The 12,500-nt window shown below is 45.2% G+C and overlaps 1 protein-coding gene across 4 annotated transcripts in view; it reads right to left on the bottom strand.

The window, feature by feature from the left end:
* agtpbp1 (ATP/GTP binding carboxypeptidase 1) overlaps positions 1-12,500 on the bottom strand; it is a 96,658-nt gene that overhangs the window by 22,286 nt on the left and 61,872 nt on the right. For all 4 annotated transcript variants that reach the window (XM_063194883.1, XM_063194884.1, XM_063194885.1 and 1 more), the window contains 3 exons: positions 8,904-9,033; positions 6,954-7,085; positions 5,770-5,946 (listed from right to left, as the gene is read on the bottom strand). In XM_063194883.1, the coding sequence (XP_063050953.1) occupies positions 5,770-5,946; positions 6,954-7,085; positions 8,904-9,033 (439 nt within the window). The remainder of the gene's footprint in view (positions 1-5,769; positions 5,947-6,953; positions 7,086-8,903; positions 9,034-12,500) is intronic.

The following is a 12,500-nucleotide window of genomic DNA, read 5'->3' as shown; positions in this document are numbered from 1 at the left end:
ACATATTCGTAAGGAGCCATTCATTTCCAAATTCAAAGTCCAAAAGCATTCAGGATTCGCATAAGCACATAACGCAAAAGTCTCTCAAGATTCAACATAAAAGTCCTTCAAGCATTCAAAAAAATATATCCTTTAGAGCAAATAGTCCATTCAAAAAAGCAAAAAATCCGTTAGATTCAAAAATATAATCCACTCAAAAAGGGTAATCCTTAGGGTTCAAAGAGAAAAAAGGAAGTTCAAAAGTAGTCCTTGTATGCTTATTTCTTAGTCCATTATTCAAGCATCGAATTCAAAGTCTCAAACTCAAAAGTTCATATTCATAAATCATATCATATTCAAAGTCCGATATTCCTTCATAGTTCGTACATTTCAAATAATTCAGCGATGCGCTCTGCATTCATACACACACACAAACGCACATTCGCACACACACAGCCACACACTTTCATTCAGTACACTGTTGTGTGTCAGTAAAGTATCATGTGTCCTGTATGTACTGTGGTGCTTGTTCTATGTGTTGTCATGTTAGTCGGGCCACATCTCTGAGGGGTGTCTCGGCATCCTTGAAATCCTACACTGCCAGCAGTTAGGCTTGCTTAGTAGGGCACTTGCTTGTTCCTTCTCAATCAGGTCTTTCCTGAGCTTCCAATGCCATACTGTAGATCTATTCTCCTCCTTCTCCCATAAGGAGCGCTGCTCTGTGAAGAACGGAAGGGGATTCTGCTGGATGGCTGTGGCAGGAGTCCCTGCAGATTCGTTTACCTCTGGCTTCTGGTCAAGAGGTTCCAGGAGTTTCAGGAGATCTGAGGTAAGTATTGAACGAATGTTTTCAGAGTCTATCTGGAGGTGCGGACTGGAAATGTAGCTTGTCGGAGGGGTTTCTGTTCTCATTTCTGTAGGTGTGTTGTCAACTGGATTTGGAGCAGTTTGAATGTGTCGCCACTGTGTTCTGCGTGGCAGATTGCAAATGGGTCTCACTCTGTTTAACGTGTAGTCTGGAGGTTTCTGTCTGGTGCTCTGAGGTGGTTCCCACCTGCTGGCCAGTCGTAAGTCACCCGCTGCCCCATAGCCAGGATCACTGGCTTCGTAGAAGGGCTGCACTTGGGTGTCACTAGCTTCAATACCCACTAGCCTGGGGCAATTTTTAAAGCTGGATATCACCTCTGACTTCTTCACAGACTCCATATGCTTTGATCCTGGTGCTGTTGGGATTCCTTTGTCCCATCCGTAGTTCAGCATCCTTCCAGGAAGTGTAGCGTTTGCACATTCTGGGCCTTGCAGGGGGTTTGGAGAGGTAAGTTGAGAGGAAGCACAGTCGAAGACCACCATAGGCTCCTTCTGTTTGCAACAGGCCTTGTGATGGGGCATGTTCCGGAGTCTTCCATTAGTCTGGTGGATCTGTTCTTCCCTTACCATGCCAGCATGCTCCTTCAGAACATCCTTTCTAAGGCTGACTTGGTCTTTCTTCCTCATTCCTTCTCTTCCTGAAATTTTCCTCAGGCTCAGATGTCTTTGTTCAGCCATTTCCTTGTTGGCATTTCTGTGGTCATCTCTGCGGAATGGCAGTCGTAAATCGTAATGTCCTTTTCTGTTTCTAACAGGTTTGCTTAATTGTTTTAATTTCTTTTTGTAATCCATTTTTCCTTCCAGGTGAATCACTGATATCCCGTGGGATGTGATCTGTGGTCGGCCATGTTGGTCCACAGAAGAGCTGGTGCGCACAGGTACGGTCACTGTCCATCCTAGGGGTGTAAGGGTAGCATATGCGCTCTTGCCTTGGCTGTTAATTACCCTCAGTGGTTCTATGGCCTTCGGTACATTCACTCCGATCAGCAGACCGACGTCAGCTCTGATGGACTTGAAGTGGACATCTCGTAGGTGAGGCCATTCTTTCAGATCTTCCTCGCATGGTATGTTCTCTCTGTTGACAGGAATGGTGCGCTGTGTGAAGACCTCTGGAAGTTCTATGAAGTTATCACCATCAAGGCTGCTTACTTCCAGTCCCATCACACTATAGGTCTGCACCGGCTTTTCCTGGTTCATGGTTCGTAGAAGTATTTCCGTCCTTCTTCCCTTCACAGACAGTTGTTCCATCAGCGCCTCCGTACAGAAAGTTGCAGAACTTCCGGAATCGAGGAAGGCGTAGGTTTGGATGATGCGAGCACCATTGGCTGTCTTCACCTTCACAGGTACAATCGGCAGTTTGAGGTTCGTAGTGCCGGCCCCTGTTTGGATGGTAGACACCATGCTCACTAAGACAGAGTTAGCCTCTGAGCTGCTGGCACCATTCTTGACTGAAGGGATATTCGCATTCTGTGTGGCGCCATCAGGTGGACTATTTCTGAAGTGCAGTATTGTAGGGTGTTTCTTTCCACATGAGTGGCATATCAGGCGGTCCATGCACGTCTTGCTTAGATGCCCTTTGATCAAGCACCCGAAACAAAGTCCACTGCTCTTCAGGAACTCCAACTTCTGGTCATGGGGTATTTCAGTGATCTTTCTGCAAGACTCCATTGCATGATTTCCTTTGCAGTACATGCAAGGTTTTTCAAATGCATCCTTCATGTTGACTGTGTTGTTGTCCGAATTCTGAGTAATCCAGCTGTTGGCATCCGTAGGCGTTGTAACTGGGGACACTGTTGTAGCAAAGCTTGTCTTGCTTCCAGGCTTCATATGTCGCGAGTCAGTCACACCTTGCCTTGGTTTTGCATTTCTTGTTGCATCCTGAATGTTGCCAAAAACTGGATCCTGAATAATTCTCACTTGCTTTTCAATGAATTGCACTAGGTCAATGAACTTGGGCCTCTGCTGAGTCTGCTCCACGTGGCTGCATACAGCAGATCGCCATCTTTCTCTGAGTTTGTATGGAAGTTTTGATATAATCAGTTTCATGTTCGAAGGCATGTCAAGCTCTGACATGTACTGAAATGTTTGTGAGGCATTGTTGCAGCTTCGTAGATGGAGTGCATAGCTGTTCAGTTCCTCAGCATCATCTGGACGAATCGTGGCCCAGTCCAAAGCTCTCTGTATATAAGCTGCCGAAATCTTGTACTCATCACCGAAGTGATGTTTCAGTAATCGCTTTGCTTCTTTATAGCCAGCTGCAGCATTCATGTGCAAGCAGCTTCTTACTAATTCTTTTGGCTGTCCTGCCGTAAACTGTTCCAGGAAGTACAGTCGATCTGCATAACTGTCCGTCTTGTCTTCAATGTTGTGTCTGAAAGCTTGCATGAAAAGCTGGTACTCTAAGGGGTCGCCATTAAACACAGGAACCTCTTATTTGGGGAGAGAGGTCTCAGACAAAAGCAGACTTGTCAGGTCTGACTGAGCTGTAATGTTCACGGAGCTGGATGCGCCCCCTGCTGGAGTGGACTGTCCACCCATCTGTTGGCTGACTCTCTTGCTCGTAGGTCTGGATGAAGTATGTTTCACCAGAGGGTTTGCTGTTGGTGGTGGTATTGGTGTATTTGTTGTTGTTGTAGTTGCTGTAGGCCTGGGCGTTGGTGCAGCTGAAATCTGACGTGCTCTCATGGCTGTTTGCAGCGGCGTTTTCGGCACAGCCCCTAGATCAGCAAATTGAGGTACAAGCATTGAGTCCACTCTGCTGTCTTCAGTTGCCATGGTTTCGGTAGGGCGGGGTCGTTCCGTTTCCAGGTATTCCTCCAGGTAAGTATTCATGTCATCTCTTGGTTCAAAGGTTTGTTTTTCTGTAGCGTCATGTTCCATTTCATTAAGCACCTTCAGTTTTGCATTTTTAACAGCAATATCTTCTTTTAATTGCAGTGCTTCCATCTTGGCTTGCAAGTCTCGTTTCTGTTCTTCCATCTTGGCTTGCAAGTCGTGTTTCTCTTTCAGAGTCTCTGCTTTTGCTAGCAATCCTGCTCTTTCTACTGTTAATTCTGCTTTGGTTGCCGATACATAAGAGCTCTTGGATGAGCGTGAAGAGCGTGAAGAACGTGAGGATCGTGAGCTGCCTTTTGACACCCTTGATGCACTATCACTTGGCCCAACCAGTGTCTGGGGGTCTACAAGTTGTGGTGGTTGTTGATGTTGTGTTAGTGGGTGTGGTTCATGATGTGGTGGGTCAACATTATGTTGTGCGAGTGGGACTACTTCATGTTGTGTTACCCAAGCATCAGTATCAGTAATGAATGTATGGAATGTTGCCATCTTAGGTTCATACCAATCAATGTTTTCACTCTCTTTCATCTCATCAGACAGCAGCGCTTGCACAGACTCATGACACATACTAAAATCACTCAGAATTATTTTAAACCCAAGCAAATCAGCCTTCACAACAGCAACATCGATATTTTCTTTCATCATTCTTTTCAAGTCATTCATTTTGCGAGTGCAGTGGCCGAGTTTGCCGCGCCTCGTTGCACTCAGTGATTTAAATGACGGCTCTGGTTCAGGTAGTGGCTCAGATCCAGTAGCCACCTGAACTTCACCAGTAGTATTCATGTCGGAGCTAGTGGGCTCCGTACTGACATCCTTGTTTGCCATGTCGGAGCTAGTGGGCTCCGTATTGGCATCCTTGTCAGACATGTTAACAATGTAGCAAAGTTCAAATCCGTATCAAAAGGAAAACGTCGTAATTTCAGTTCACAGTTCAGTTCCATGCGCATTCAACAGTGTTCATCAACATGCGCGCACAAACCATAGCCCACACGGCGGCAGGACTATTCAAAAAATAGTCTATAATTCCACGAAGCATCAAAAAGTTACAAAAAGCAGTTCTTTGCACTCTCAGTAATTGTAGCAAACGAAAAATGTTCTTGGTATCAACGAAAAAAAGCGTCTGTCTCAGTATTCCACGTTACAAATCTTCACTTCTCAACAAAAAATGCGAGCCTTGGCGCATGGCCTATTGTCCTTCCAAACACAGTCTTTCGAAAAAAAGTAACCGCGCTCACCTCGTCTGTCGATCAAAGTAATGTTCCAGGCTACTCACAAAACTGTAGGACAATCCAAGGAACGTCTTCAAGTAATCCAAAGAAGAAGCGAATCTTTGTCCGTCCACATCCGAAGTTTGAGACAATCTTTCAACTTAATGTAGAGGCCGCTTCGCAGCTGCCTCTTCTCGAGCGGATAAAAACTTGGATTCAACGCGCGTCGTAGAAAAATAGAGTTCTGGTTTATTTGCCACTCTTTCCAACTTAACTTACATGTACAACTAACTAAAAAGGATTCAAACTTAAGGCTCTATTTCGGAGGTTTCCACTAAACGCGGTTGAAAGATTGTTTGCCTCTACCGCTCTACCAGGCCATCTGAGTCAGGTGCTTTTATCAAAACGTCATGTCATAGCCAATTAGGCACGTCACTTCCAACAACCCAAACAGAGCGGCTCAAGCAAGACAATCGAACAACAAAATAAATAACAATAATTACCAAATCCAATTTCATAAACATAAAGACCCTTATTCCATAACCAAACTGTATAAATAATAACTTAGAAGTTCATCAAACACAAAATAGGCAAAATGGCTCTAACACAGACAAAACACAAAAACATAGTCATCAACATAACCACAAATACACCCAAAAAACAGACATAGACACAAACTCTGAGTCACAAAAGGTAAACACGAAAACAAACACAGGCACCCACACATACAGATGCGGTTACAAACACACACACACACACACACACACACACACACACACACACACACACACACACACACACACACACACACACACACACACACACACACACACACACACACACACACACACACACACACACCCCTACACTCCTCATTTACCTTGTATTTGCCCTGGTCGCATCCGCATAGCGTGCTCTCCATGGTGTAGCTCCTCTGCACCCCCAGTTCTCTCCACACCACCACGCGGGCCGTGGACTCCTTGCTGCGCTCCACCACGAAGCTGCAGCTGGACATGCTGAAGGCAGGAGCCAACTGGGACAGCAGCTTGGGAAGGGTCTACAGGACAGACACAGATACAGGATGAGTGTATGGTAGTGTGTGTATGATAGTGTGTGTATGATAGTGTGTGTGTGTGTGTTTGGGTGTGTGTGTGTGTGTGTGTGTGTGTGTGTGTGTGTGTGTGTGTGTGTGTGTGTGTGTGTGTGTGTGTGTGTGTCTGCAGCTGGACATGCTGAAGGCAGGAGCCAACTGGGACAGCAGCTTGGGAAGGGTCTACAGGACAGACACAGATACAGGATGAGTGTATGGTAGTGTGTGTATGATAGTGTGTGTGTGTGTGTGTGTGTGTGTGTGTGTGTGTGTGTGTGTGTGTGTGTGTGTGTGTGTGTGTATGTGTATGTGTGTGTGTGTGTGTGTGTGTATGTGTGTGTGTGTGTGTGTGTGTGTGTGTGTGTGTGTGTCTGAGTGTGTGTCTGAGTGTGTGTGTGTGTCTGCAGCTGGACATGCTGAACACAGGCGCCAACTGGGACAGCAGCTTGGAAAGGGTCTAAAGGACAGGAGCGACAGTACAGTAAGCAATGAGTGTGTGTGTGTGTGTGTGTGTGTGTGTGTGTGTGTGTGTGTGTGTGTGTGTGTGTGTGTGTGTGTGTGTGTGTGTGTGTGTGAGAGTGTGTGTGTGTGTGTGTGCATGAGACTGTGTGTCTACAGGTCCTCGTGCAATTCACAGGAGGAGGCGTGTGTGTGTGTGTGTGTGTGTGAGCGAGCGAGTGAGTGAGTGAGTGAGTGAGTGAGTGAGTGAGTGAGTGAGTGAGTGAGTGAGTGAGTGAGTGAGTGAGTGAGTGAGTGAGTGAGTGAGTGAGTGAGTGAGTGAGTGAGTGAGTGAGTGAGTGAGTGAGTGAGTGTTTGTGTGTGTGTGTGTGTGTGTGTACCCTGTATCCCAGGTCCTTGTGTAGTTCGCAAGATGATGCGTTGATGTTTGTGTGTGTGTGTGTGTGTGTGTGTGTGTGTGTGTGTGTGTGTGTGTGTGTGTGTGTGTGTGTGTGTGTGTGTGTGTGTGTGTGTACCCTGTATCCCAGGTCCTCGTGTAGTTCGCAGGAGGATGCGTTGATGTTTGTCTGCCAGACCGTCTCCTTGACACTGCAGCCGTACATGAAGACATTCTTCTTACGGGAGTGGCCGTGGTAATCACAGAACACCTACACACACACACACACACACACACACACACACACACACACACACACACACACACACACACACACACACACACACACACACACACACACAATTACTATCACATATGCTCATATGCTCTCAAGAGGCAATAATAATCATCACACTCATACGCACACACACAATCACGCGCATGCACACACTCACTCACACTCACACTCACACTCACACTCCAACACTTTTAAGGGAGTCTCAGATTAACTACTGTAATTCCATTTTCCTTCCGTTATGTCTCAACTTGACTCTCAGGTCTCAATGCACCAAAAGGGCTAGACCAACGGAAATACTGCTGGACATGAAATACTCAGGATTTAAATTCATTCATCACATATTGCATATAAAAATGGTCTAAGTTCCATTCAAAAACAATTGTACAGTATATATGTTTGGCTGAATAGGAGAGGATTGTGCACAATATGAAAATGCGATAGAAATAAACATGAAAAATAACTTTGAAAATCATTTTCTGGTTCTTATAGCTCTCTCCACTGCCTTTAAGATTTCACAAAAATATGATAAGATGCAAAAAGAATAAAATGTTGCGCTTTGGATATACAAGTGCTGAAACAGGTGTGGCATCCAAACAGAAAGTAAGGTTGGTTTGCACTCTGATAGAAATAAACAATGATGTGACACAAGAAGCTTTGCTTTATCATGAGCTGAGAAGAAGCTTTCATCATCATCATTTTCTTCTTTCCAGGACCGTAGGTGGCTAGACAACTGCCTTTGCAGACTGGACATTCTTTTGTTTCTCAATTCCTTTAAGATTCTATAATATTGAGACCGTTGACGGAGGTAGGTCAATTGTTTCTGGCTCTCTTAGCTTTATTAAAAGAATTACATATATTTAACTTTTAATACAAAATTCTATAGAGGGCGGTGGGGCTTAAGGATCATAATCCTAAATGAATAAATATGATTTGATATGCTTTTTGAACATTGCCAGTGTAGGGGTTCGGCGCATATGTTGAGGTAAGATATTTAAAAACATATGACCGCACACAGTACTCTGGACAGTCAAAGTAGGTGGCTGGACCACTGGCTTGGCTTTTGCAGACCGTTTCCCACTCCAGACGGAAAGATCCAGCCATCCAGCCGGTCAGGCAGCCAGGCGTTCGCCCAGAGGGCAGGGGACTTCAGCCCAGTCCAACAAAAGCCCCAATGAGGCCAATAACCACAAACTATGTCCAGTATGTCCAGCGCGCTGAGGACTTCCTTCAACAACACACTCATTTGTTCTGCATATTTCCTGTGCACTTTGTATCTGACTGCAAGTGATGCTTGATGCTGTGATTATGTGTCCTAGATTGTCAGTCGCTTTGGATAAAATCGTCCGTCAAATGAAATGTAATAACATATAATGTCATTTAACCAATGGGTGCACAGCGTCGATCTGAAAAGACTTTATGAAGGGAAGGGAATGAGGAATTTATTGCCATTTAATTCAGATTTAATTTCAAATTAATTTTAGATTTAGCGATAAGCAAGGCATTTAGCGGAAATTGACGACTGTGCTTTATAACCAATGCTCTTGTGACACACACACACACACACACACACACACACACACACACACACACACACACACACACACACACACACACACACACACACACACACACACACACACACACACACACACACACACATCCACAGTACTGGCCAGTGGCGCCCTCTGCAGGAGGACCTTTATATGGCAGATAGATAGTGGTAACACACACACACACACACACGCAAACAGACACACACACACACACCTACACACACCGCTGTGTACTGACCAGTGGCGCCCTCTGTATGGCGTTGAGGTACTGCAGCAGGCCCTTGGCATGGTAGATGGTGGGGTGCAGCTCCAGATTGGGACTCTGCCACTGGCGATTCAGATCCTCCCCACTCAGAGAACAGCGATGGCTGGACAACAAGACACACACACAGGACAAGGGGGATTACTAGTGGGTGTGTGTGTGTGTGTGTGTGTGTGTGTGTGTGTGTGTGTGTGTGTGTGTGTGTGTGTGTGTGTGTGTGTGTGTGTGTGTGTGTGTGTGTGTGTGTGTGTGTGTGTGTGTGTGTGTGTGTGTGTGTGTGATGGTTCAGATCGTCCCCACTCAGAGAATAGCGGTGGCTGGACAACAAGACACACAGGCAAGGGGGCTAAGTCATATGTGTGTGTGTGTGTGTGTGTGTGTGTGTGTGTGTGTGTGTGTGTGTGTGTGTGTGTGTGTGTGTGTGTGTGTGTGTGTGTGTGTGTGTGTGTGTGTGTGTGTGTGTGTGTGTGTGTGTGTGTGTGTGTGTGTATGTGTGTGTTGGTTCAGATTCTACCCACTCAGAGAACAGCGATGGCTGGACAACAAATACCAACAAGGCAGCTGGCCCTTAAGAACTGCGCCAATGAACTCGCTGCTATCTTATGCTTCATTTTTAACTGGTCTCTCCACTGTGCAACTGTACCTGCTTGTTTTAAATCAGCTACAATCATCCCAGTACCTAAGAAAACAAACATCACATGTTTAAATGACTATAGGCCTGTCGCTCTCACCTCTGTTGTAATTAAAGTTTTTGAACGTCTAATCTGTAAATTTCTATCACACATAACACTGGACCCTCACCAATTTGCCTACAGGGCAAATAGGGGAGTAGACGATGCTGTTTCACTCTGCATTCATTTCATTCTTCAACATCTTGACTGTAAATCCACCTATGCCCGTGTCCTATTAATAGATTTCAGCTCAGCTTTCAACACTATCCTGCCTATCAGATTGTTTAACTCTCTCATGTCCATGGATGTCAACCCATCACTCTGTCACTGGCTGCTTAACTTCCTGACCAACAGAACACAATGTGTTAAAATTCAAAACAATATTTCATCTACTAAGGTCCTCAACACTGGCGCGCCACAAGGTTGTGTATTGTCACCCCTGTTATTCTCTCTATACACCAACAGCTGTACATCCAACTCCCCATCTGTCAAACTCCTGAAATTTGCTGACGACACCACTGTAATAGGCCTCATACGCGACAAAGACGAAACATCATACCGCGATGAGGTCGAGCATCTAGTGCAGTGGTGCACAGTAAACAATCTCACTCTCAACATATCCAAAACTAAAGAACTCATAGTGGATTTCAGAAAAAGCGCAGGCCAGCACACCCCCATCTGCATTAATGGCCAGGTAGTGGAGTGGGTAGACTCCTTCCGTTTCCTAGGCACCACCATCCATCAGTCCCTGTCATGGAATCTGAACACCAGTCTCATCATTTCAAAAGCCCAACAAAGATTATACTTCCTCCGACAACTGAGGAAATTTGGAGTCAGCCAAGCAGGCATGATCCATTTTTACAGTGCCACCATCGAAAGCGTGCTCACCTTCTCCATCTTGGTCTGGTATGGTAGCTCCACCAGCCAAGAAAAGCAACATCTGGAGAGGGTGGTACGCAGGGCCTCCAAAATCATTGGCCGCAGTCTTCCCACTTTAGCCTCACTCTACAACACCAGACTTGATAGGAAAGCCAAAAACATCACCTCTGACCCTACACACCCAGCACACCACCTATTCACACTATTGCCTTCAGGGAAAAGGTACCGCAGTATCCCAAGCAAAACCACCCGCTCTAGGGACAGTACCTACCCACAAGCCATCCGACATTTAAATACGCACTAGCACTTTACAGCTACTCCACTACCTGGCCTTCCTACCTCCTTTGTTACTTTGCACAATGCTACTACTGTTCTGTACATACCATGCACTTTAAATATTCCATTGCACTTTTCTATGTCTCCAATGTTTTGTATGCCATTCCCTGTTTATTTATTTGTGTACCCCCCTGTTTTTCTTTCATACCCCCTCCCCAGTTTTGTGTCTTTTGTTTGTGTTGTTGTGTGAGCACACCAAGCAACATTCCTAACAACTGTATTTTTATACTGTTGATATGGCTAAATAAACTTGAAACTTGAAACTTGAAACTTGAACAATAAGACACACACAGGACAAGGGGGATTATTTGTGTGTGTGTGTGTGTGTGTGTGTGTGTGTGTGTGTGTGTGTGTGTGTGTGTGTGTGTGTGTGTGTGTGTGTGTGTGTGTGTGTCCTGCCCACTCAGAGAACAGTGGTGGCTGGACAACAAGACACACACGTCACGCAGTCAAGTATGACACACATCCAGATTAAACAGAGTTACACAGTCGACACTAGCAACACATCCATTTCTGTCCTAAAATCCTAAAAAAAAAGAAAAAAAAAAGATTCACTGATGGGTGATTGGTGCATTTCATAATCTTTTTTGGTCAGTGTTCGGTTAAGGTAGACATATTTGAGTCACACTGAGTTGAGTTAAGGTGTGCTTACATGAATGTGTGTGTGTGTGTGTGTGTGTGTGTGTGTGTGTGTGTGTGTGTGTGTGTGTGTGTGTGTGTGTGTGTGTGTGTGTGTGTGTGTGTGTGTGTGTGTGTGTGTGTGTGTGTGTGTGTGTGTGTGTGTATGCTTTCCACATCATTTCTCCATGGTGTGAGTTCAGTTAAGGTGTATGTGTGTATGTGTGTGTGTGTGTGTGTGTGTGTGTGTGTGTGTGTGTGTGTGTGTGTGTGTGTGTGTGTGTGTGTGTGTGTGTGTGTGTGTGTGTGTGTGCGTGTGCGTGCTGTTTTCCACATAATTTGCCTATGGTGTGAGTTGAGGTAAGGTTTGCCTGACTGTGTGCATGCGTGCGTGTATGTGTATGTGTATGTGTGTGTGTGTGTACATGTGATCGCGTGTGCGGGTTTCCAAATCATTTATCCATGGTGTGAGTTGAGAGAAGGTGTGTGTGTGTGTGTATATTTGTGTGTGAGTGTGTGAGTGTGTGTGCTGTTTTCCAAATCATTTATCCATGGTGTGAGTTGAGTTAAGGTGTGTGTGTGTGTGTGTGTGTGTGTGTGTGTGTGTGTGCTGTTTTCCACATCATTTCTCCATGGTGGAGAGCCTGGAGACTTGGGAGGGAAACTTTTTGAGCAGTGTTGCTAGGCAACATACTACATGACTCACTTCTGACGTGATGACCAGTTAAAGGGTTTTCTGCTTCCACTCCCAATGCTCCTGATTAAAATGGCTCTCTTTGAATCAGGAACATTATGGTGAATATATTTGATGGAAATTGCCCCCAAAAATGTCCGTTAGTCTAGTGACGTTGCCTGCCAAGTCAAAATAGCTGTTTTCGTGTGTAGAGTTGTGAGTGTGTGCATGTGTATCTGTGTGTGTTTGCAGTAGGGATGCACCGATACCACTTTTTTGAAAACTGATACAAGTACGAGTAGATTAATGTGTGTACTTGCCGATACCGAGTACCGATACCGATACCTTTTACCACCAAAATACAATGAAAATAAATGCATGGCCTTGTTTTTTTTC

Source organism: Engraulis encrasicolus, chromosome 3 (assembly GCF_034702125.1).
Source record: "Engraulis encrasicolus isolate BLACKSEA-1 chromosome 3, IST_EnEncr_1.0, whole genome shotgun sequence".
In the NCBI taxonomy this organism is placed as follows: domain Eukaryota; kingdom Metazoa; phylum Chordata; class Actinopteri; order Clupeiformes; family Engraulidae; genus Engraulis; species Engraulis encrasicolus.
The sequence above is the reverse complement of the archived record's forward strand: the minus strand, read 5'-3'. Positions and strand labels throughout refer to the sequence as shown.